This window comes from Mytilus californianus, unplaced genomic scaffold (assembly GCF_021869535.1).
Source record: "Mytilus californianus isolate M0D057914Y unplaced genomic scaffold, xbMytCali1.0.p SCAF_11, whole genome shotgun sequence".
Lineage (NCBI taxonomy): Eukaryota > Metazoa > Mollusca > Bivalvia > Mytilida > Mytilidae > Mytilus > Mytilus californianus.
The window spans coordinates 64,764,042-64,789,877 of NW_026262593.1; the positions used below are offsets into that span (position 1 = coordinate 64,764,042).

Genomic DNA, 25,836 nt, shown 5'->3' on the forward strand with positions numbered 1-25,836 from the left:
AACGTATCCTTTGGACGTTCCAATGTACAACCGTCCATCAGCACTGGCGCTATTTTGTGGTATGATACAGTTATTTTGATTTGATTGAATTATTCAAAATGTATTATAACTGGATTAGAAAATCGATAAACCACTGTTTATGCACATACACTCAAATTGATCATTCCATATATTTCACACTTACCTGAATAAGAAATCTAAATTTATCTTGTAGTGATCCATCAAGAACGTATCCTTTGGACGTTCCAATGTACAACCGTCCATCAGCACTGGCGCTATTTTGTGGTATGATAGTTCTGACATGACCCGTGGCTTCTGGTAGCTACGTTGAAAAAAGGTATATAGCAAGTTAGAAAATAATGGGTCGAGATTCACTTTTATGATACTGTCAATTAAAATCTGGTGCAGTAAAATTGGTACTGTTAATACCATTAAAGAAGCACATCGTTAAAAGAAAAAAATCAATCAGCAGTTAGCTCGAATGCAATATCGATTCAGATTCCATGCAAATGCGTCATATAATATATATGATGTTGATATGGTTTAATGTAATGGTAGGGTACCGATTTTAAGTTGCAAGTCAATGTTTTAAACAATGAAAACATTTTGAAATCCACACGGAGTATGACTAGAAGCTTCAACAACTTGAGTATCTTCTGCTTTGCCGTCATCCTCTGTGACATTATTCCTAAGTCAAACTTTTTATTTGCAGAAGAACATAGGTTCGATCATCGACTAGATCAAAACAACAACTTTAAAACTATTAAAAGCTGTTCTCAAAATCATATGAGATTTAGAAGTTTGAACAAAGACTAGTATTCGGGTACACGAGCATGTCTACTATACGATCTGGTATCTTGTGAGCGAGTACAGTAATATCTTATCGGCTCAGTGTGTCGGTTAAATACAAAGTAACGTTTATATTCACCTCTTGTTAGAAACGTTCGCATTACACATCAGATCTATCTAACATACTTATAATGCATTTGTAGTTATTTGAGATTGTATTTGGTAAACGGGAAATAATCCAATTTGTATCATGTTCTATCGTCCTTTCAAGTGCATTAATTGTTTGCCTAATAGGAAAATAGGAAAATAATGAATTATGTTGAAAGCCTGGACGTCTCTTTTAACAGGTTGTAGACCGTGATATATGTGGTGTAATTGCACCTGTTCATAAAACGGCATCAATCAATCATACAATACAATACAATATGTTAGAGTCTCACCTTTTACAGACAAATACATAACACATTGATTAAAACAAATCACAAAAATGTAAAAGCCATTCATATAGAACTACGAGAGACGATTATTTACACATTAAAAGCAAATTACTAAAACATTCAAAATCATAAAAGAAAAAGATAAAGATATAGAAAAAAGAAAAAAAAAAAGAAAAAAAAGGAAAATCTAAGATCTTGCTCAGAATACCAACTTCGTTACGATTATGGTCTATTTGATTATCAAAATGAACAGTATATTATCCTTACCACTCTAGCATTAGCAGGTCTGTACCCATTTATACTGTCCCAGGCACGGATTTCTAATCCACCACCGGTCATCAAAGTATTGTCCATTAGCATATATAATGAAGTAACAGGATGCTACAACAAATATGAACTATTTTTGATACACTTATTTTAGTGGAAGTATATCTATCTTTTTGTGATTTCAGTTTTAAAGTGTTCATATCTTCATTCTACAGATGGAATTGCTACATAGATATGGCTTTTCCAACCAAGACTATACATTTGGAGGTATTTCTACTAAGTGGTGAGCAACAGTCCTTTTATCATGTTTATTTAATCATTCATAAATGTATTTACGTCTGAAATTAAATTTTCTACCAGTCAATTTAAGGACCAAAATGTAAATTTTCAAAGATTATTTAGTGTAATTTTGTGTATAAAATTGTATGTGCAAGATATGTTTAAAGTATTAAAAGTATAGAAATAAGCGTACAATACAATTAAAAATACTGGATTGCTTTAATGTACATAGAATTACATTTCGCTTTCAGCATATAAAAAATAGCACTATGTAATGGTAACAATTACCTTGTGCGCATTCCTCATCGTTTCAGATAAATCCAAATTGATACTGAAGATGTATTCAACATCAGGACTCCAAACTGTTATGGTACCATTGGAATCACCAGTTAAAACATCCCCTTTGGCAGAGAATGCAAGTGAACATATTTCATTTGGTATGTCACCCTGTAAGAAAATGATAAAACTATCAGGTAAGGACAATTCACCAATTAACAATGCATGTATGTTCAGTTGATCGCTGCAACAGACTTCAGATTACAAAACAAATCCTAGTAATTTCCGTTGGGTCGTCCACTTTGTCCTGATTGTTTTATCTATATACATCCCTACTTTTATTATTGGTATTGTATGAGTGCTGTGAATAAACTCATCATAGATACAAGGCTTAAAATTGTGTACGCCAGACGGGCGTTTCGTCTACAAAAGACTCATTCACGACGCTCAATGAATTTTTCTATATACTTTGATATTTACAATACAGGTATCTGAAAAGAAAAGTCGTATCCCTTAGTTAAACAAATTTGATTGTTTAAACAAAATAGGTATTTTTCACACAATGGCTAAAGGTGTACATACTAGAAAGAGTCCACTCCTTTTATCCCTCATTATCCTGCCTTCTTTATCCCTCACTGGATCCCAGAACAGTTTCCAAAAATAAACATGTTGTTGTCCATATGTGATCAGTATAGTGTCGTTGTATTTGTAAAAACATGCTGCTTTTACTGCAAGATTTGACGTCTGAAGCAAGAATTGTTGTCATTATATATCCATACTTCAATGAAACAATTTTTGTAAGAAGAGTATACAAATAAGACGATTCAATATAATTACTAATGACACAACTATTCATTAACACTAAAGGAAAAAAGTATGAAGCCACTAAAGTTAGAATGGCCGACAATGCCGTACATAATTTGTTTTCACAAATATTAGTCTGATACAAACCTGATATTGGTTTTTCAAGAGTTATATGATTTTCATATCAGCATAAAATTGACAATGGAAATGGGGAATATGTCAAAGTGACAACAACCCGACCAAAAAGCAGACAACAGCCGAAGGCCACCAATGGGTCTTCAACGCAGTGAGAAAATCCCGCACCCGGAGGTGGTCTTCAGCTGGCTCCTAAATAAAATTGTGTACTAGTTCAGTGAAAATTGACTCCAAAACATGAACTAAAATTAAAAAACATACAAGACTAACAAAGGCCAGAGGCTCCTGACTTGGGACAGGCGCAAAAATGCGGCGGGGTTAAACATGTTTTGTGAGATCTGAACCCTTCCCCTTTACCTCTAGCCAATGTAGAATAAAGAAACACATAGCAATACGCAAAGTAAAATTCAGTTTAAAAGAAGTCCGAATACGATGTCAGAATAGGTAACAAAAGAAACTAAGAAAAATGACAATGATACATAAATCAACAAAGGACTACTAGCAGTTACTGACATGCCAGCTCCAGACCTCAATTAAACTGATTAAAAGATTATGTCTTCCTCATATGAAAATCAAGTATAATCCCTCCCGTTAGGGGTTTAGTATCATACCACCATATAATATATGAGAAGAACATAACCCGTATCATGCCAACAACTGGTTTTAGAATAAATATGTTTATTTCCGATGCAAAGACCCTAAGAGTGAATCAATATTAATACCAAAATATGCAATCCTTAATGACCGGACAACAGTATCGTAACTATATCCCTTCCGAATAAGTATGTTTAAAGGTTTGGTTAGCTTTTGAGGTGAATGCCTACATTTTTGTGCTTTGTAATGAATATTACCATAAAATATTGAATGTGAAATACCTGAACGTACAAGATGTCTGCATGTTGATTTATATTTACGAATGATGTCCTTGTATCGATGATAAAATTTAGTAAATGTTTTGACTAGTTTGGGATATCGAAAACCCTGGTGTAATAATTTTTCAGTAATACAGAGGTTGAAATCAAATACGTTGTTACATACACGAGCGAATCGAACAGGTTGAGATATATAAACACCATAAGATGATGACAAGGGAACGTCACCATCTAAAAATGGATAATTAACAATAGGAAATGAAAAATCATGTATTAATTACTGATTTCTGATTACAAGAAAGCAATTGAGCAAAGGATTATTGTTGGTAAAATTGAAGTCATGTCTTCGAATATTTGCCGAACTTTAACCCTTATAACCTTTTAAGTCCAACTGACAGAGTACAATCGCATAAATGTCATTTTTAATCTATAACATCATTATATTTCGACATCGTCTCCTGATATAACCGAATTATTTTTGAAGTTAATATTTATTTTGTAAGACGAATATTATCACGATAACAAATGAGTATTCTGGTCAACTATTATTGGCATTGAGAATGTAAATGAAACTTTTTATATTTGGTGCGTCCGAAAAGCTATTATGAGGATGTCATTCAAATATTGAAAGACTTACAATGCTTCAAAGAAAGACTTTGATCTATCAATGAAGGTATTATATTCTCAGTCAAGAAACAAATCATACTAAAAAGTGAATTTTAGTGTAACAAAATGTATAAACACAGGAATTGAATTAACTATGTAAGTGGTATTGGTGAAAATTACTAATATTATATGTTCAACAGTAGACAGTCATTGTTATTTTCAAATAGCGTAGCATGTATTATGTATGATCTTTAATGTGCAAAGTGTTGTAGTTGACTATATTATATGCACACACGTTGTCACACAGGAGTATTTGTGACATGCAGTTGTGAAATGAAACAGTGCAAATTGAGTACAGACCTTTTTCTATTGGAGGTACATTGAAAATAAAGCATTTTCATTACATTCATTCCACTCATATTTTTTATGCTAACTTGCGGAGTACTTGATTGTTTGGCAAATAAATAACCATCTTCATTGAACATGAGCAGACGAATGAGACATTCAAGTTTTAGCAAAGAACTGGCAGATATCAAGAAATGTGATGGTAGTAGAAATTGATCAGTAAGACCTCTATTTTTCTCTTGTCAAATTTGAATGAAATAGAATTGGTTGCTTTGGTGCGTTTTGAAACCTAGTTATCTTTAATGCATTCATTTTCAAAGTACATGTATCTTATGTTGTGGGGGAACAAAACAGATCGTCAATTGTTACAAAATGTTCTTGTTAATTGTTTGAAGATTCAAGTTTTTTTTTTTAAATTTGAATTTGAATACATTTAATTTCCACACTTCTAATATTCCCTATTCCCTATGGTTATGTCTGTCGAACAGCCCATAAACTATTAGATCAGCAATACCGTCAGGATAAAATGACTATATTTTACAATTACCATTAAAACATAAATCTCTTGAATCACTTTTTCATCGATATGAATAAAAACAATCTTCAAATATTTTGATCATCCTATAATATACCTCAAGCAATGTTGATTAAAAATTTATTTTTGTCTTTTTCATGTTTTAAATGTTTTATTATATACCAATATATGATTTCTTATTATAACGAAAACATTTGAATTTGAAATAATTTTAATTATGTGAGCTGAATGCTGGTACATACCGTTGTCTTTGCCACCATTCGTTCTTTCTGCCAGTCCCAAATACTAAGAACATGTTTTTCTGCGTTGTCCATCACACAAAGAAAGCTTCCATTGCTCTGAAACAATTATAAACTATCCGTTTAAAACGTTTATAGCTATTCGACGATAAAATGAACATTTTAGATAAACGCTTATCTAATCAATCAGAAGCCCATTCGTAAGCTTTGTGCTTCTGTGTGTCATAAACATTATGTCTAGACTTCAATGCAGCCGTGTTTTCATAAGTCACATATTGAAATTATAAGAAAACACAGCATGTTACTTTTGCTACAATTGTTAAGTACACTAAATAAACATTTAATTCAGTATAATTCTGGACACATCTAATTTTTAATACATTTCTTTTTTGCAATTTATCTCAGTAAAGCTATGACACTTTAAAAAGTCAACATCCTGAACCAAATGTTAGACTAGTAATTAGTTTATATCTGCCTATATATAGTATCGGGTTGTCATCAGTTCCGTCTTTTTCAAAGCAAGTCAGTTAATATTCTAAGATAGAATATTAAAGCACAATTTGTTTTTATCCTATAACAAAGTTTCAAGTAGATTGCATATTTGTTTTGGTCTAATTATAATGGAAACATTTCTTTTCTCTCGAGGTAGACCCGAAATAAACCGTCACTTGTGCCAAACATTAAATAAAGATACAATGTTTACCTGTTGCGAAAAGTTGATTGATAAGATCCCAGAATCAAAGAATCCGACACCAATGACGTTCAATGTCGTTAAAGTCTTACAATCCCATACCCGGATGTGGGCCTGTATGAAAAAATATACAAATAATCAATAAACTTGTGTAATTGATTGAACACATTGTCTTACTTTTATAAATAATCAAATGAACTCTTCTCTATGTTGTCTTTGTATTTATAATAATTCAATTTTTTGCCAAATTCGGTAAATATTTTCTTCTTCTGTATATTTCTGACTCAAATATCTATCCGCAAGTCAAATTGATTACCCCAGAGATTTTTTAACGCAACGACACCCGTTATACTCTTCGCTTGGCACTGTTAATACATGCAATAGTCTATGAGTACTTTTAACAATCAATATCTATTAGTTCCACCGAGTCTTTTATCATTTTCATATTTAAATTGAATTTATTATCAATCTAATTGGTAACTGCTATTTCTAAGTTATCATGGTAAAGATAATTGTTTTCTTTCTGTAATCTGTAAATACATAAGTAAAAGTTTTTTTAATAGAATCTATTTACCAATGTCCTTATGTAAGATATGTTAATTTTCAGGATTTTCCCATGTGTTTTATAACGATAACTTTGTTTAATTCAAAATGGAGTGTCACATTAATTATAAATATACTACATGTATTGTGCCTAGTAGTCGTTAAGATGTTTAGAGTCGATGGTAATAATAAAAATAAACATTTTCCATTTTATTCTAATTGATATGAATATGAAGTGACGCATGAGGGGACTTGATATAGGCATATAACTCAAAGCTAATCTGTTTTATTGGTTATTTGGCATTAATAAAAAGAAGGAATAACATCGAAAACTCGAGTACTCGATTATAAGATCGAGTATTCGAGTGAAAATTTCGTAGTAGGTCACTTGAATCAATAATTGTTAAAAGTTATAGTACTAAAAAGTACATGTGTAGCTGTGTATGGTATCCGTCTCCCTTTCTATTTTAGTGTGACGGGATTGCATCCCTTGAATAGTACATATTTATTCAGCCGTAAGCGGTTGAGCTAAGGAAGTGCTTCTTTAACTCAATCGGGTAAAGCGCTGCCTTGTAAGACAGAGGTCCTGGGTTCGAATTCCGGAGGAGACAAAGATGATTTTGCAAAAGAATCATGCTCTCCGGTACCATTTGGCGCCAAACTAAAAAAACCCACGGTAGTTAGAGAGGATTTCTAGCTAGGGTATGTGTTGTTTGAGTCATAATGGTATGATAACTCTTGAGGTGGGGGAAGAGTGACGAGCTTTCTTCCCTTGAATAGTAAATACTTAGTCCTTGTATAGTAAATACTTAGTCCTTGTATAGTAAATACTTAGTCAGCCGTAAGCGGTTGAGCTAAGGAAGTACTTCTTTAGCTCGGTCGGTTAAAGCGCTGCCTTGTAACCCAGAGGTTGCGGGTTCGAATCCCGGAGGAGACAAAGATGATTTTGTAAAAGAATCATGCCCTCTGGTTACATTAGAAATAAAATGTGTACCAAGTCAGGAATATGACAGTTGTTGTCCATTCGTTTGATGTGTTTGTGCTTTTGATTTTACCATTTGATTAGGGACTTTCCGTTTTGAATTTTCCTCGGAGTTCAGTATTTTTGTGATTTAACTTTTTCATAAAAAGAGAGAGAAGATATCAAGGGAGCATTTAAAGGTCATTTGTTCAGTGATGTCAAACAACACAATGACCAAAATAAAAACGATGTGGAGATAAACAACAACACTGTGTACTATCATCACCACCGGATACAGGTACCCTTGGTCTGGTTCTCTGTTCATTGTCTAAGAAAAACAGCATTACTGTACAAATACCAGCGTATAGCTATTTGTACATTAATGTTGTTTTTCTTACACAATGAACAGAGAACCAGGCCAAGGGTACTTATATCCGGTGGTGATGATACACAGTGAACAATCACAGCAACACGAAACCCACCAAAAACCAGGTGTAAACATATTAAGCTGACATCTTTTAAATGCTTTAAATTACCTTGTTTTCTTTTCCAGCCATCTGAGCGGATGCAATGGACTTGTTTGTTGGATTTAAAGCCATGCTGAAGAGGAACAATGTAGAATTCTAATTCGTATTACAGAATTTGAAATACATACAATTCAGATTGGGACATTTATTTTCTTATATAAAGAAATAAAAGATCTGGTATGACTGCCAATGATTTAACTCTCCATCAGCTAAGCTTGTTGCAGATTGAATAACTATTTCTAAAATTTATCAAATATGTTGTAAAGATGGACTACATTTACAATATTGTGGTACACTACAGGGCTTTTGTAAGGAACAATAGTTAAGGTTATGTAGTGAATCAAAGATATGCAATTTGATTGTGAGGATTTTAATTTCACAATTCATATGCGGCAAATTTTTATCAACTTCACATTTATTCATGATTGTTATTTCCAATTCTCCTATTAAGGTGGTACCAAACATTTTCATAAAATTTTGATAAAATATTTACTTTGACCCTTTGACAAAAATATAAAAATTTAAACAAACTTGAACCACACACTTTATCGGGAAAAATTTCATTGTATATATAGCAGTGTGACAAACACTAATTTTGATCATTGAAAAGCTTAATATTTCCTTAACAATAGAACGTGATTAAAACGTTCAGCCGATTTTTAAAGAGTTATCTCCCTGTAATGTTATGTGCCACCTTAAATTGTCTACACAATGAAAATAACACAAATGTCGTGCGCCCGAAGCACTTTTCTGGGCTACACCAGGATCTCTCAGAACCCCAAAACATAAAAGCCAATGATGTATAAACAAATGAAAACAGGAGGAGTTATATATGACTAATAGGAACTTCAGCATGATCGCTAATTTCCACTCAAGTGAAATTTGTCCGAGTACAATTGATTTCCAAATGCTCAAAATTTAAAAACAAACGCGCAAATCCTTTTCCTTTTTGTTATTTAATTGTAAACGATATTACAAAAAATATTAGAATTAATTTTTATTTTTATTTTTCTTGATACTGATATCGTAAGTTTTTATGTATAAATCAGCTTTTCTAAAATGACATATGACAAGTATATGACGACATTCATATACATTAAATTTTCATAGAGTCGACCATGTGCAATACAGTTTATTTTGAATATATTTTTAGCATGATTAGATTTCAAAATGTATTCATATTCTTCGTGAACGTACCAATAACAATAATAAGCCAAAACATTTGTATAAATGTCTATATGCTCATTAATGCATACAGTGTTGGATGTAACAAAAACAATGAGAGAATTTGATATCAATAATAAATATTTGTCATCGTAAGCGTGATAAATTATCAAATTTATATGATGTTTGAAATGCATATCTTTTAAATTGTGCATTTTAATTGTGTAATCCCTGTCATGTACATGATGTATGAACAGCGTTAGCAACTGAATAAAATTCGAAAGAAAAAAATTATTCAAATATGGAATTGATTACCTGAGCTATGCTCTTTAACTAAGTACTTTATTTGGCTTTTTTTTTCTTTTGGCTTCGAGTGTCACTGATGAGAGTCTTTTGTAAACGAAACGCATATTTTGAAAACTTGAAATTAGACAAAACCAGAGGTTCCCTGGATTCACAGTCACCAGGAACGATCATAGCAGAATATCCAAAAACAACTAGGATATAAAAAAACCAAAGCAGTTAAAGAGCTACATGACCAAAAAAGGACCTAGAATAAGTTTCATATCCATCTAAAGGCTAACTTTTTCTGAGGGAGATGAAAACTTAAGTTTCTTAATGATTATACATTGTTTGCAATAATAAAAACGATTATACATTGTTTGCAATAATAAAAACATTGCAAACATTTTTGCATTGACAGTACATAAATACAACTTGTTTTGCTGTAGGGTTTCATGTTTACTTTCACTTTTGTTGTTAACTTTAAAGGCTGACTTAATGCTTGATTGATTTTCTCAAATCAAACCTCCATCAAGATGTGATCTACTTGAGATGTGACCTGCTTGAGATTTGACCTTCTAAATAAACGTACCTTGTTACTTCTTCTGTATGACCTAAATATAGTCGTTGTGTATCCTCTCTATCTTTAACACTGTCTCTATCTTTGTCCTTACTCCTAATGTATTTATACAAAACGACAACAGAAGCAACAGCATACGCGATCTCTCCACTGGATAATACGAAAAGATTGTTGCTGTTTTCTTTTGCGTGGTACCCATATCTTTTGAAAAATTAAGGTATTTAATGCGAATTCACAGCCACGCCCAAAAGGGATTATGACTGTATGAAACACGAATAATTGCATTATTATTGACAAAATAAAATTTACAAATGGACAAGCTAAAAAACTATTCTTTATTTGTATAAACAGTATAGCTAGTACATGGTTGAAAATAAGGTCAATTTATAAAGAATTTGGTGAAGGTACAAGGTATAAAACGAATTGATCATGATTTTTAAAATAATAGATATAAGAAGATGTAGTATAAGTGCCAATGAGACAACTCTCCATCCAAGTCACAATATGTAAAAGTAAACCATTATAGGTCAATGGACGGCCTTCAACACGGAGCCTTGGCTCTTTAATAATCGTAACTCGTCAAAATAATAATCAGGAGATACAGGGGCGGATTCAGCCATTTTTAAAAGGGGGTTCCAACCCAGGAGTAAGGGGGTTCCAAATATATGTCCCTATTCAAATGCATTGATCGTCAAAAAAAAGAGGAGGTTGGACTCCCCCCCCCCCCCCCCCCCCCCCCCAATATTAATGACTATGACTTCTAAGTTGCCCACATCAGTTTTAGGAAGACAAAATAAAACAAAAATTGTCACAAAAAGAAAATGAAATCATGAGCCATAGAATTCACACAGGTTATAATGATAACCTCCTTTCTCAAAGAGGATACATCCATTCAAGTTTCAACTTCCGGTCTGGTTTGCCGGCTTCGTCGTCTGGATATGACATCGATGGTGGGTAGTATCCTGCAAAATAGATATGGAACTCTTACTGTTCTTTTTACATATCGGGCAGTCTTGTTGTCTTTTCAGTTACGTCTGACCGAATCAGTCGGATGAAAATACCTACTCATATGTTTTCATGATGCCCAAATACTGGTTAAGTATAAAAGATATTGTAACACATTTTACATATTTTAGTTCGCTAGAATTTTCAATTTCAAGAATATCAATTTTGAAAGTAATAGCATACCAGTACAAAAAAAACTTGCGAATGGGATACAAAACACAAAAAAGAGCTTATTTTGCCAACTTTTTTACAACTGAGATTCATTGGTCCAAATATGAATAAAGGAGATATTGGGTATACGTCAACGAGACAGCAACCCAACGACAAAAGACATCTAGTGGACAAGCTACAGTGTTAAAAAAATATAAGGGATGACAACAACAACAACAAAAAATCAAGTGAAAAAACAAAATATAATGTATCAAAAAAAAGCTTTCAAAGATTATTCAAAACTTTGAAATACGTTCTTGGAAAACTTGGCCTTACCGCACGACGTACGAATATGGGAATGAACACCATAATACGGCCTGTGTTGATGGGACATACAAAAACTATATATTGCTATCAATCAGCACTTTGACATAGTGTTATATGCAGACTGTTTATTATACATACGTCTTATCTTTCCATTGATGAGTACACTGGCTGAGTCGTCTTCTAAGTTATTGTCTGATCTACTGGTACTAAAACCATTTTCCATTGGCGGTGGGGAATCTGAGTTGGAACTACCAGACATGTTTAGTTCATCAATACTCTGCAACTCTACAGAAATTAAACATCAAAATGCTAGACATGTTTAGTTCATCAATACTCTGCAACTCTACAGAAATTAAACATCAAAATGCTAGACATGTTTAGTTCATCAAAACTCTGCAACTCTACAGAAATTTAACATCAAAATACAAGACATGTTTAGTTCATCAATACTCTTTAACATTTAAAGAAATTTTACTCCAAAGTACCAGACATGTTTAGTTCATCAATACTCTGTAAATCAACAGAAATTAAACATCAAAGTATCAGACATGTTCAGTTCATTAAAACTCTGCAGCTCTACAGAAATTAAACAGCAAAACGCCAGACATGTTTAGTTCATTAAAACTCTGCAGCTCTACAGAAATTAAACAGCAAACGCCAGACATATTTAGTTCATTAAAACTCTGCAGCTATATCTCAAATTGTATATTAAACAAGAATGATGACATTTTGAATCAGGGAACCAGATTAGCATCTTTAATTAGACGCTGGTATACTTTCACATTTGTGAGGCATTGAATAATTTATCAGTGAAGGTAAAACAGTAAAAACTAAAATCTGATTATACAAATTAGATGAACGAAAGCGACTCATGCTGCTTTGATTTACGAAAGATAAGGAATTATGTGAAATTTGAGGGTCTGGGTGGGGGTTCTTCAATTCTATATTCTTCAATTTAAGCCATTTTTCTCTATCCTTTTGTCCAATATTCTCCATCCTTTCTATTTTAGTCCCCATTTTTCTCTATCCCTTATTTTTTGGTCCCTTTTTGTTGTAGTATTGGCCAATATTCTCTACCCTGTAAACCCCAGCAAGATCCTCATATAATGAACTTACTGTCTGAGTTGTTGCTACCATGGTAACTATTCCTATCTGTTGGGTCTTCTCCTTCTTGGCAAGCAATAAACATGTCATGGTTTTTAAATTCACGGAAGAGCTGCGAAAAACTAACAACCTACAAAATTTATGTGTATGCTTAATATAAATCTTTATTTCATCTCATTTTTAAAACGAAAAATATTTACGGAATGACTGTGATATTTTCTCTGTCTATGAAGAAATAACATCAAAAATGTGGTGCACACTGAATAATTATTTAAAAGTTTTCACCACATTTTTGAGGTTATTTCAAAGAGACAGAAAATATAACAGTCATTCCTTATAATTTAATTCTAAATTTCATTTTTAAGGAGGAATTAAATCATGAAAAATTCGTTGACGACGTCACGGTCACATGACAAAATTATGTCGACAAAAGACTTTCAGCCAATCAGAAGACGTGTTACATCAAGATTAAATTATTTGGTAATAGCAGTAATTGAATTTAGAAAATTATTGATTTGATTTGAATGCAACAGGATTTGCGGAAGATAAGCAATAGCCAATTTTCTAACAAATAGCAAAACAAATATTTGTTTTAAGCTGAATAAACTAATTATTAAATGAAAATCATCATACAAATTTTACAGGTTTCGCTATAATATTTATAAACCGCTTTCATTTAAATCTTCCAAATTGTCCAAGTATGGTTCAGTATTGTCTGGATTCGTTGATTTTTGAAAGACTTTTTTAGTATGACCAAAGAACATAAACCACATTCACTAAAAGAAAGTATCAGTATAAATCGACGTTATATGGAGTCATTTTTTTCTACCTCCAGGCCCTAAAAACTGTTTGTGTTCCTAATAACTGAATGGTCTAGTACATTTAACACATTGAGGGATGGACATCATGCAGTACATAGGTCCAGAAACAGTTGGGTGTGGAATTTTTGTTTTATGAATAAAAAGTGATGTAATATCTACGTCAACAAGACAGCATCCGAACGACAGAAATAACAAAAAGACATCTAGATGGCAACATACGTATACTTATTCGATATAAAGTACGAAATTGCAATGTTAAAAGTTCTTTTATTGAAAAAAGTAAAGGGTATACCTTTTATTATACAACTTCTCAAGATGATATCTAGGATTTTAATTGTAGATTGAGATGGAATGTATAATAGGTATCTCTTCATACTTCTAAAGACCAAGTAAGACAGAAGCTTCAGGATCAAAAGGACTATGAGAAATTTCATTGTTAGTACCGCAAAATTAAAATAATGTCACGTCGTTGGTTTAGATTCCATTGTTTAGGGTGTTGTCAGCCAATCACAACGTTTTGGTGTACACTTTTAAAAATATTACCCAGAATGCATCAGATTCTGAAATGGCGAATTGCAGAATGCTGACAATTTGAACAAGAAGAATTAAGTAAAACCTACCTTTCTGAAAGGCTTCCGTCGTGTATACAAGGAATCTACATTCATATTGATTAGGTCACCTATTATGCACAGAATATCTTCAAAGTTTTGTTTTGTTTGTGGGTCTATTATCACTTTCTCTTTCAGCTCTTTCCTAGAATTATTTTCCACAGTTATTACACGTGCTTTGCGCGTGGGTGACTGAGTCGGTGACGTTGGTCTTTTAAAAAGATGAACTTCATCTTTCCTTACTTTGCCTGGTGATGGTCGCGCTGATGTCCAATCCGTCTCTCTAGAGTAACCATACGGCAGTTTTATATTAGGCTTTTTTACACTAGATGCCAGATATGCCTTCCCGTGTTTGAACTCGGTCACGCTTTTGATTTCTTTTCCGTCAGGTAGGGAGAAAACATATCTTACTCCTGCTGTGGTAGGGATTTTACCATTTAAGAACACTAATAAAGTTTCAAAGTTCCTGAAATCGTTTTGACTAATACTTATGCTGATCCCTCTGAAGTTTATGTCGCCATTTCGAAAAAACGTAACTCTCCTGCCTTTTTTAGAATCTTCTTTTTTCGTTCCGCCAACTGTCTCGTATCGTTTCATCTCGTTTTGCGCGTGATTTTGAGACATGTAGACTTCCGTGGCCGGTCGGTGTTCTGGATAGACAGCGTCTTCATCGTCACTTTGCACAACCTGTACTTCACTCTGAAAAAATAATCTAGTGTGAGAACGGTATAACATTTGGAAAAATTTCGCAAGTTATCTTACAAAAGACCCCTTTATAACTGACAAACGTGTTATCATGAAAACAAGCACTGTTAACGGAAAAACGTATCGCCGTGAGGAAACTCAATGTAAAACCTCTAAACATGACATTTCTAATCGTGAGGAAACGCACTGTAAAACAGACAAACATGTCACCGTGAAGTAACGCACTGTAAAACGACAAACGTGTCACCGTGAAAAATGCACTGTAAAACCTCTAAACATGACACTTGTAATCGTGAAGAAAAGCACTGTAAAACATACAAACATGTCACCATTAACTAACGCACTGTAAACAGACAAACGTATCACCATGAAGAAACGCACTGTACACCTGACAACCATATCACTGTGAAGTAACGTACCGTTTAACCGAAATACATGTCACCGTGAAGTAACGCACTGTCAAACCGACAAACATGTCACCGTGAAGAAACGCACTGTAAAACCTCTATAAAACATGACATTTGTAATCGGTGAGAAACGCATTGTAAAACCGACAAACGTGTCACCGTGAAGAAACGCACTGTAAAACAGACAATCATGTCACAGTCAAGAAACGTACTGTAAAACCGACAAACATGTCAGCCTGAAAAATTGCACTGTAAAACCGACAAACATCTCACCGTGAAGTAACGCACTGTAGATCCGACAAACATCTAACCGTGAAAAAAACCGCCCTGTAAAACCGACACATTTGTCAACATGAAGTAACGCACCGTAGATCAGACAAACATCTCACTGTGAAAAAAATGCACTGTAAAACCGACACACACGTCACCGTGAAGAAACACAATGTGATACTGACGAAGATTCTCACTGTGTTACTTGCAAACAACTCGTCACAACGAATTTTTAGTACATGCCAGGCTGCTGGTAATGAAGTGTTTTCAAAATGTATGACCTAATCTTATGAATTGGTTGTAGAAAGTTTTCTTTCAGAATATAATTAGAATCTGACGTTTGATTTAACTCTGTATTTTATTTACCATAAGCAATACGACGGGTGTAACTAGTGTAACAGAAACTTCTGAACCTTCCAGGGCACACGACTTAACCCGCGGTCTTTCTGTTGTGTTATTGTTTTATTTTAAGTTTTTTATGTAGCGTTTTGTTGACAATTACTTGTCTTTATGATGGTCTGGATGGGGGTCCTTCATTTCTATATTCTTTAATTTTTATGCTATTTTTCTCTATTCTTTACACTTTTTGCCAAATATTCTCTATTCTTTATATTTTAGCACCTCATTATTCTTTATTCTATATTTTTTTTATCCGTTTTTCTCTTTTCCTTATATTTTCGTGTTTTACAATATGTCTTTTTAATTCATTTTGTTGGCAAGGACGTCTCACGAATAAGAAAAGTAACATTTAACGAATAAAAAAAAACATTCCAATAAAATCATACACAAACACCTATACTGGAAACTAACATACACACATCTAATTCATAACCCAATCCGATTTCTATGATTAATGAATAAAATGGAGTTAAAACAAGTCCTTGGTCGATCAAAAGATCCTTAACGGGTACCGTAATATCATAATTTTATAATTTAGTGTTAAATGTAAAAAATATAACATAAACTCTTTTTAATAGAAGACGAGAGAAAAAAGAAAGGAAAACAAAAGCCGCGAAATCGTAAAAAACGTGAATGGGTACCATTATCTTAAGTAACAACACCGCCAAATATATCAAATTCTCCTAATTTGGAACCATATATTGTACACAATTATTGATATCAATTCATGAATCAATGAAATAGTACAAGACAAGACAACTTAAAGATGTAAAAAAAAATTATAAAAAAAAGAAATTGTACTAACCCAGTTTTCTGAATCCGTTAATCTGGCTCTATACATTGTAATAGCAGTAAACTCAAAACCACAAGAACAAATTAAAGCCAAACAACAGTGTGTATGTTACAAATGACTAGATAATATGAATCAATATATTATCCAAGGAAAAACAATAACTTTTCAAACTTTGCCAGTCAAGTGTTTCTTGTTGAAATAAAATATTTAAAACTTATTCTGTTTAAGTTAATTGAAATTTAATAAGGAAAAAACACAAATCCCATGAGTAAAAAGTCATGTCGAATATAAAACATATTTCAAATGATATGTAATTATCTACAAAATTATGAATTTTAAAAGTCCCTTTGGTATCTTTCGCCTCTCTTTTAATTAGTCGTATTGATATCATCATGATAATGACGTTGCTGTTGTTAACTCAGTTTATACTCGGGAGGCTTATGCGTTTTTTTAGAAAAGTTATAAAAAAAAAAGGAATGTTCAACTGTCAGCATACAACAAAACCATTAAACTAATTTGTATACATAAATCTACCCTGAATGCGAGAAAATGATATTTTATAAATTTATAAATAATATATACCTATTACAATGGTAAATAATAATACGGGATGAATAAGACATTACTGAATTAATAAACACTGATCGTACACAAACTTGAATAAAACATTACTGATTTAATAAACACTGATGAAACACAACCTTGAATAAAACATTACTGAATTAATAAACACTGATCAAACAAACTTGAATAAAAGATTAATGAATCAATTAACACTGATCAAACACAAACTTGAATAAAACATTACTGAATTAATAAACACTGATCAACCAAACTTGAATAAAACATTACTGAATTAATAAACACTGATTAAACAAACTTGAATAAAACATTAATGAATTAATAAACACTGATCAAACACAAACTTGAATAAAACATTATTGAAAATAAACACTGATCAAACAAACTTGAATAAAACATTACTGAATTAATAAACACTGATCAAACAAACTTGAATAAAACATTAATGAATTAATAAACACTGATCAAACACAAACTTGAATAAAACATTATTGAGTTAATAAACACTGATCAACCAAACTTGAATAAAACATTACTGAATTAATAAACACTGATCAACCAAACTTGAATAAAACATTACTGAATTAATAAACACTGATCAACCAAACTTGAATAAAACATTAATGAATTAATAAACACTGATCAAACACAAACTTGAATAAAACATTACTGATTTTATAAACACTGATCAACCAAACTTGAATAAAACATTACTGAATTAATAAACACTGATCAAACACAACCTTCAATAAAACATTACTGAATTAATAAACACTGCTGAAACACAACCTTGAATAAAACATTATTGAAATTAATAAACACTGATCAAACAAACTTGAATAAAACATTACTGAATTAATTAACACTGATCAAACACAAACTTGAATAAAACATTACTGATTTTATAAACACTGATCAAACACAACCTTCAATAAAACATAACTGAATTAATTAAAAAACCTTAGTGAGCGCGCTCACATACCCCACGTCCCCACATTGTCATTGGAGAAATAAAATATGTGTAAGAAAAAAAAATTGTATAAGAAAAAAAAATTGAATCATAATTTCCTGTCAATATGCACATGTTCATAGTATGTCCGTATTATCTACAAAGTTTCAAGAAATTATGTTGTGTGGTTTCAGAGGAGTTGCGATGAAAACTGTTGCAGAAGTACATTGAAGCAAATAAGTTCAAAGGGGCGTAACGCCTAGAAAAAAATTGAATTATAATTTCTTGTCGATATGCACATCTACATAGTATGTCCTTATTATCTAAAAAGGTTTCATGAAATTATGTTGTGTGGTATCAGAGGAGTTGCGATGACAAACTGTTGCAGTAGTACATTGAAGCAAATAAGTTCAAAGGGGCGTAACTCCTAGAAAAAAAATTGAACCGTAATTTCCTGTCGATATGCACATCTACATAGTATGTCCTTATTATCTAAAAAGGTTTCATGAAATTATGTTGTGTGGTATCAGAGGAGTTGCGATGACAAAATGTTGCAGTAGTACATTGAAGCAAATAAGTTCAAAGGGGCGTAACTCCTAGAAAAAAAATTGAACCGTTATTTCCTGTCGATATGCACATCTACATAGTATGTCCTTATTATCTAAAAAGGTTTCATGAAATTCTGTTGTGTGGTATCAGAGGAGTTGCGATGACAAACTGTTGCAGTAGTACATTGAAGCAAATAAGTTCAAAGGGGCGTAACTCCTAGAAAAAAAATTGAACCTTAATTTCCTGTCGATATGCACATCTACATAGTATGTCCTTATTATCTAAAAAGGTTTCATGAAATTCTGTTGTGTGGTATCAGAGGAGTTGCGATGACAAACTGTTGCAGTAGTACATTGAAGCAAATAAGTTCAAAGGGACGTAACTCCTAGAAAAAAAATTGAATCGCAATTTCCTGTCGATATGCAAAACTACATAGTATGTCCTTATTATCTAAAAAGGTTTCGTGAAATTCTGTTGTGTGGTTTGAGAGGAGTTGCGATGACAAGAAACAGGACTGACGGACTGACGGACTGACGGACAGACGGACGGACGGACGGGTCAAAAATATTATACCCTCCGCAACTCGTTGCGTGGGGTATAATAAACACTGCTGAAACACAACCTTGAATAAAACATTACTGAATTGATAAGCACTGATAAAACACAACTTGAATAAAACATTACTGAATTAATAAACACTGATCAAACACTAACTTGAATAAAACATTAATGAATTAATAAACACTGATCAAACACAACCTTGAATAAAACATTACTGAATTAATAAACACTGCTGAAACACAACCTTGAATAAAACATTTTTGAAATTAATAAACACTGATCAAACAAACTTGAATAAAACATTACTGAATTAATTAACACTGATCAAACACAAACTTGAATTAAACATTACTGATTTTATAAACACTGATCAAACACAACCTTCAATAAAACATTACTGAATTAATAAACACTGCTGAAACACAACCTTGAATAAAACATTACTGAATTGATAAGCACTGATAAAACACAACTTGAATAAAACATTACTGAATTAATAAACACTGATCAAACACTAACTTGAATAAAACATTACTGATTTAATAAACACTGATCAAACACAAACTTGAATACAACATAATTATAAGAAGATAAAAAAATTATCTGGTATAATATATATATATATATATGTTGTGTACAAGTTATCATTTTGTACAAATTATAATTTGTACAAAAAAATTGTACAAATTATAATTTGTATTTTGACTTTGTACAAATTGTAATTTGTACAAAAAGTGCTTGTACAAATTACAATTTGTACAAAATTTGACTTAAATTCACTTATAACTTGTACAATAATTTACTTTATGGATCTTGTTATAAAAAAAGCATTGATACACACCAAAGAAGTTGTATTCCATGACCACACAATAAACCTTATTTACAAAATACAAAAAATAGTTCTGTATCATTTGTTTGAGCATGTGAGTGAATTATGGCATCAGGAATTGCACAACATCATTTGCTTTTTACATTTACATTTGCTCCCCCTTTGCATTTACATGAAAGAAAACCCTAACCACCAGTTTTTGAAAGCTTTTTATCTGCTTCACGTAGCGAAGGTCGAAGCTCAGAAACCGTTGCTGCGAATAAAGATGTGTCTTTAACAGCTTCAATTTGATTTCTCAACAAATATCCTGTTCAAATTCCTACAGCAGTTCCAGTGCGGTACCCAAATTCTCCAGATTCAATGATTACACATCAGATATTTCGAGGATCAGTTGGGGTACGATCATACTGAAGAATTGGTATAATGATTTTATACCCCACAGCAAGTTCTGATAATTTCTGTTTCGTTTTCATGGTTAGATATTCGGTTTGGATCTGTTGGCCAGACAGCGCACGGTTCCTGGCACGTATGATTGGTGTTTCAACGTCAGTGTCATCCTAATTGTCACGGGGGCCAATTTCTATGATACTATCAGAATTGTCACGGGGCCAGTTTCTAGGTATACTATCAGAATTGTCACTGAGGCCAATTTTTATTATTCTATCAGAATTGTCACTGAGGCCAATTTCTATTTTACTATCAGAATTGTCACTGATGCCAATTTCCCTGATACTATCAGAATTGCCACTGAGGCCAATTTTTATTATTCTACCAGAATTGTCACTGGGGCCAATTTCTATTATACTATCAGAATTCTTAGTGGGACATATTTCTATTATACTATCAGAATTGTCACTGAGGCCATTTTTTATTATTCTATCAGAATTGTCACAGTGCCCAATTTCTATTGTGCTATCAGAATTAACTGACATGCATGTACTCAATTACATTTGCTGTCTCTGGGTATTTTTGTATTTTGTAAACAAGGTTTATTATGTTCTGTAAATATGTTGTGTGTATCAATGCTTTTTTATAACAAAATCCATACTATAAATTGTTGTGCAAGTTATAAGTGCATTCTAGTCGAATTTTGTACAAATTGTAATTTATACAGGTACTTTTTGTACAAATTACAATATGTACAAAGTCAAAATACAAATTATAATTTGTACAATTTTTTTGTACAAATTATAATTTGTACAAAATGATAACTTGTACACAACATATATATATATATATATGAGTACGTTTCATATTAATTTGATTTGGGAAATTGTTTTGTCTTGGTCTTTTTTCGGTCTTCCTTGTTTTGTTTTGTTTTGTTTTGTTTTTTATCTTTAATCCTTGTGCCATGCCAATGTGTGACTCTTTTCGTTGTTTTCATTAACTGAAGCTTTAATATATATGTGTTTGCTGCTTGATTATTGCAATAAAATATTATTAAATTAAATTGGAAATTGGAATAAATTTTAATTAAATAAATGCCAATTTCCCCATTATTTTTTTTGCAAACCAGGACCACTTTCTAAAAAAAAAAAAAGAAGATGTGGTATAATTGCCAATCAGACAACTCTCCATCAGAAAAAAAATGACGTAGAAGTAAATACGACCGTACGATCTGCAACAATGAGCAAAACTCATACCCCAGCTATAATGATAAAAGTCTTTAAATCTTTATCAAAATTCGCAATATCACAGATTCATGGGAGTAGTGTGAGGTTCTAACAATATGGTGATGTACCCCCGAACGTTGCGTGCATAAATAATGAATTTCTTAAAGATGGCTCATAACTGCAGTTTTAGTATATTTTGGTAGAGAAAACAGATAATGGAATACCAATTCTTCAAAGTTCAAAACGTTTCCTAGCATAGCACCTGTTTGAGTGGAATTCTTTGTCAGATATCGATAACGCCAAACATGTGTATGTTGATGAGAAGGAAATAAGTACATTACAACCTATAACGGGAAATCTAACAGATACCGTTATAAATGATGCCGATAAACTCAAAGTAAAAAATACAAAAACAGAAAAAAAAATCAAGATATCTATTAGATAACTTGTCATGAAAAAAATGTATGATTAGGGCAAATATTTCGGAAGAACTGCATCCATGTGCATGACTATTAAAAAAAAAAAAGAAAGTGAAATGTGTATATATCCATCTCGAGCACCGTCAAACTTTCTAGATGTCTTTCAATTATTTTGCAACGATAGTCGCGAAAGGAATATTTATGCGTAGGTGTGTCGTTTCCAGCGTCGGCGTTAGGGCATCAATAAAGGTATAAATACGGTTACTTAGGTGAGACATACATGTATCTCTGTGTTAATAATTAATGGGTCGTTTTGCCTCAATTACATTTATCCCATATATATTTTTATTCGTACTGGTGAATAATTGCATTAGACATATAAAATCAAAAAGAATGTGGAATAATTTCCAATGAGACAAATCTCCACCAGAGATCAAATGAAGTAGAAGTAAGCAACTATAGGTTATCGTACAGCCTTCCACAATGAGCAAAACCCATACCGCACAGCAAACTATAAAAGGTCCCGAAATAACAAATGTAAGCTCTAACGAGACAAAAAGCACAGAGAGACAATAACTTCTACCAAGATTCCAGACTTAGGACAATAAAATGGAGGCGAATCTTATGAGAACTAAACTATCTTCTTATACCTGATAAAGCTTTTAATGTTATTGGTTTATAATGACCCTTCATTAGCTGAGCTGCATTGTTCATAACAACTCATTTGTTAGAGCAATGTATTTTGAAATTTCAAAACTATATTTCATTAAGATCACTGTCGCAGAAGAATTACAGCTTCATGTGTCACGGATTCCGCATGGAAAGTGCAATGGCAAGAATCGAAGTAAAAATCGCGTGCTCTTCTATCAAATTCTAGAACATGAGAAAAGAAGGCCATAATTTGTTTAATTTGGTTCTGATCTTTTTGTGGTTTAAATTATTTAGCAAATAAAAAAAAACATATAAAGAGTTGAATTGGTGTTGCTAGAAACAAAAATAATCGTAAGAAACAAATTTCTAGATAGCTATACTTGTTAATTACAATTGATTTTCTGTAAACAAGATAATTAACTTCTTTTTGATTATTCATGAAGTCAAAAGATGGTGTTGAATCAACGATCAATGTTCACCACAAACAAATCCAATAGTTTATTCCCATTGTCCAGGTTACTATCGCTAGAAACGAGAACTGTTCAGTTGCATTCTGGGAATTGTTGCGTTGTCCAATCAGCATTTAAATGAATGGGTTACAGTGCATTGTATGGGTGTCTGGGCGGGGCTTACAGAATACCGTCAAAGAGTGCAGAATGAAGGGGAATAGATAAAGAAAAATTGGCAAAATGATAAAGAATAGAAAACAATGGGGTGCTGATATACCAGAATAGAGATAACTTATATAGTTGTTATTTTTCATCCTATATGTTGCTTTTTGAATAAAGTTGAAAGAATGTAGTTTACTTTCAGGTTTCAATCCTTCATACAGTTTATTCTTTATATTTATCTATTTAAGTAAACAATTGAAATTTTTAGAAAAAAAACATTGAAAAAACTGTATGAAGTTTTATATAAAAATAAGAAGATGTGGTATGATTACCAATGAGACAACTCCCCACAAGAGACCAAATGACATAGAAATGTTAAACAACAATAGGTCACCGTCTATGTCTAAAAGGAGATGTGGTGCATACGTCAGTGTGACAACAACCAAACGACAAGAGAAAGCAAAAGTAATATAAATGTCAACATGCCATCTTTAATAATAAATTTTGTTTCAACTAAATCGTATCAAATACTAGTATTTAAAAAAAAATGTGAGACAGAACTTGACTGTGTAGAATAGTATCACTTACAGTTTTAGATATATATAGACAATTTGTATTTTCATTTGATATTTTTTAAACTACTGTAAAGGAAACAGTCATGCAGTGTGAATTTTTTGTTGTTTTTGTGGGGTTTTTTTCAGTAAAAGTAATTTTAAACTGGCTACAGACTATCAAATATCTACCACCAACTTAGTACTAACTTTACTCACCGAAAAATAATAAAACGTTAAAATACGAAAATTACAACTTCTCCTGAATAAATTCTTAAAGGCACACGAACATGTGACAGGGTCAAAATATATTTCTTTTTTTTCAAATCTCGTCCACATTTGCGTTAGTATCGTTTGAAAAAAAATAAAACATAAAAGAACGTATCAAAAACAATCTGCTCAGAAAGGTCTTTCTACTTTATAATTATTAGGCCACCCTTAAAAATTCTTTGTTTGATGTTGCCTACACATGCCTTGTAGGGTTGAGTAGATAGGAAGGGATTTTCTTTTATGTTTTTTTTTGCCAACAACATAAGTTACAGACACGAAAACGACATAAGAGCAGGAAAAAATCTTTCAAAAAAATTTGAAACGATTTGTGTCATAAAATTTTTCCGGAAGGCTACTTTTTATCTTTTTATATGGGAAGGTAGGCAAACAATTTAAATTTTATTTTTGGCCTTACCATTAAAATAGATAACAACAAAAACAGAAGAAGAAAAAGCAACATAAATGATACCGTCTAATGCTTACCCTAATATTTGGTAAAACCATATATCTTTGTCTATACAAGGTAGGTATGACCGAGTCATCTGTGCTTACTGGAGAGATATAATCTCTTTGTCCAGTTGTAAAATAATACGGTCTCCTTCTTTCATAGGAAATACCATAGTCAGAGGTCACTGTTGGACAATATAGACCCTCATAATCTACTATATCTTCCGATTCAAAGTAATCCAATGGTAAGGTACCGTACCGAACTTCATAATCTGATCGAATATTTCTATTATACATTCTTCCAGAATATTATCTAGAACTGTCGATAATCCTTGTCTCTTATTGTAATTTTAGACATTGTCTTGCGTTTAATTGATTGAGTAAAAATAAATGAATTCCAGGTTTCCAAATTTCCTTGATGACTGCATTTTCTTTTCCCGGTTGTTTTAAAATTATTCATTATTTATTATTTATTTATGGATCAACAAAGTCGGGATGAAAGTTTTAACAATATTATGCGGTTTTATTGCGGTTTTGGTTATCTATAAAAGCTGCAGCAAATCGTGACTATAAAAATCGAATATCATTACGAATAGAATAATGGTTAATCGAAATATATTCATGACAACAAAATTAACAGTGTGAAACTTATCACTTGATGCTGCTTATGTTTTGTTTTGTTGTTTTTTTTGTGTTTTTTTTTTTTTTGGGGGGGGGGGGGGGGAGGGCGTTGAATTTTTCATGGGGACATTTATTTAACATTCTATCTTTATATAAAAAAAAAATCTGGCAAAAATCAATTTATAGTTTATTCTTTTCTTTTTTTTAATTTTTTTACTAATTTTCAATTTCAATTGGTTTGTGGGTCCGTAAATGACCTGTC

At 32.2% G+C, this 25,836-nt stretch overlaps 1 protein-coding gene and 2 long non-coding RNA genes across 4 annotated transcripts in view; 1 reads left to right on the top strand and 2 right to left on the bottom strand.

Moving 5' to 3' along the window:
* LOC127720534 (uncharacterized) overlaps positions 1 to 10,127 on the top strand; it is a 34,511-nt gene extending 24,384 nt beyond the window's left edge. The window contains exons 2-5 of the long non-coding RNA XR_007990840.1: positions 215 to 337; positions 1,679 to 1,776; positions 2,087 to 2,245; positions 8,333 to 10,127. This is a non-coding gene — a long non-coding RNA (uncharacterized LOC127720534). The remainder of the gene's footprint in view (positions 1 to 214; positions 338 to 1,678; positions 1,777 to 2,086; positions 2,246 to 8,332) is intronic.
* The window catches only part of LOC127720532 (uncharacterized), a 362,531-nt gene that overhangs the window by 190,388 nt on the left and 146,307 nt on the right, over positions 1 to 25,836 (bottom strand). The gene's annotated exons all lie outside the window — the stretch shown is intronic.
* Positions 1 to 25,836, bottom strand: part of LOC127720520 (echinoderm microtubule-associated protein-like 2) — an 80,234-nt gene that overhangs the window by 15,480 nt on the left and 38,918 nt on the right. Inside the window, exons 1-13 of one of the 2 annotated variants that reach the window (XM_052227113.1) lie at positions 16,934 to 17,167; positions 14,360 to 15,046; positions 12,931 to 13,048; positions 11,953 to 12,099; positions 11,219 to 11,294; positions 10,345 to 10,533; positions 8,316 to 8,379; positions 6,288 to 6,389; positions 5,588 to 5,683; positions 2,631 to 2,792; positions 2,061 to 2,219; positions 1,494 to 1,607; positions 185 to 322 (exon numbers count right to left, since the gene is read on the bottom strand). In XM_052227113.1, coding sequence (XP_052083073.1) covers positions 185 to 322; positions 1,494 to 1,607; positions 2,061 to 2,219; positions 2,631 to 2,792; positions 5,588 to 5,683; positions 6,288 to 6,389; positions 8,316 to 8,379; positions 10,345 to 10,533; positions 11,219 to 11,294; positions 11,953 to 12,099; positions 12,931 to 13,048; positions 14,360 to 15,046; positions 16,934 to 16,969 — 2,088 coding nt within the window. In that variant the 5' untranslated portion in view covers positions 16,970 to 17,167. Of the gene's footprint in view, positions 1 to 184; positions 323 to 1,493; positions 1,608 to 2,060; positions 2,220 to 2,630; positions 2,793 to 5,587; positions 5,684 to 6,287; positions 6,390 to 8,315; positions 8,380 to 10,344; positions 10,534 to 11,218; positions 11,295 to 11,952; positions 12,100 to 12,930; positions 13,049 to 14,359; positions 15,047 to 16,933; positions 17,168 to 25,836 lie in introns of those variants that run through there. The other variant, XM_052227112.1, reaches the window with a different exon arrangement.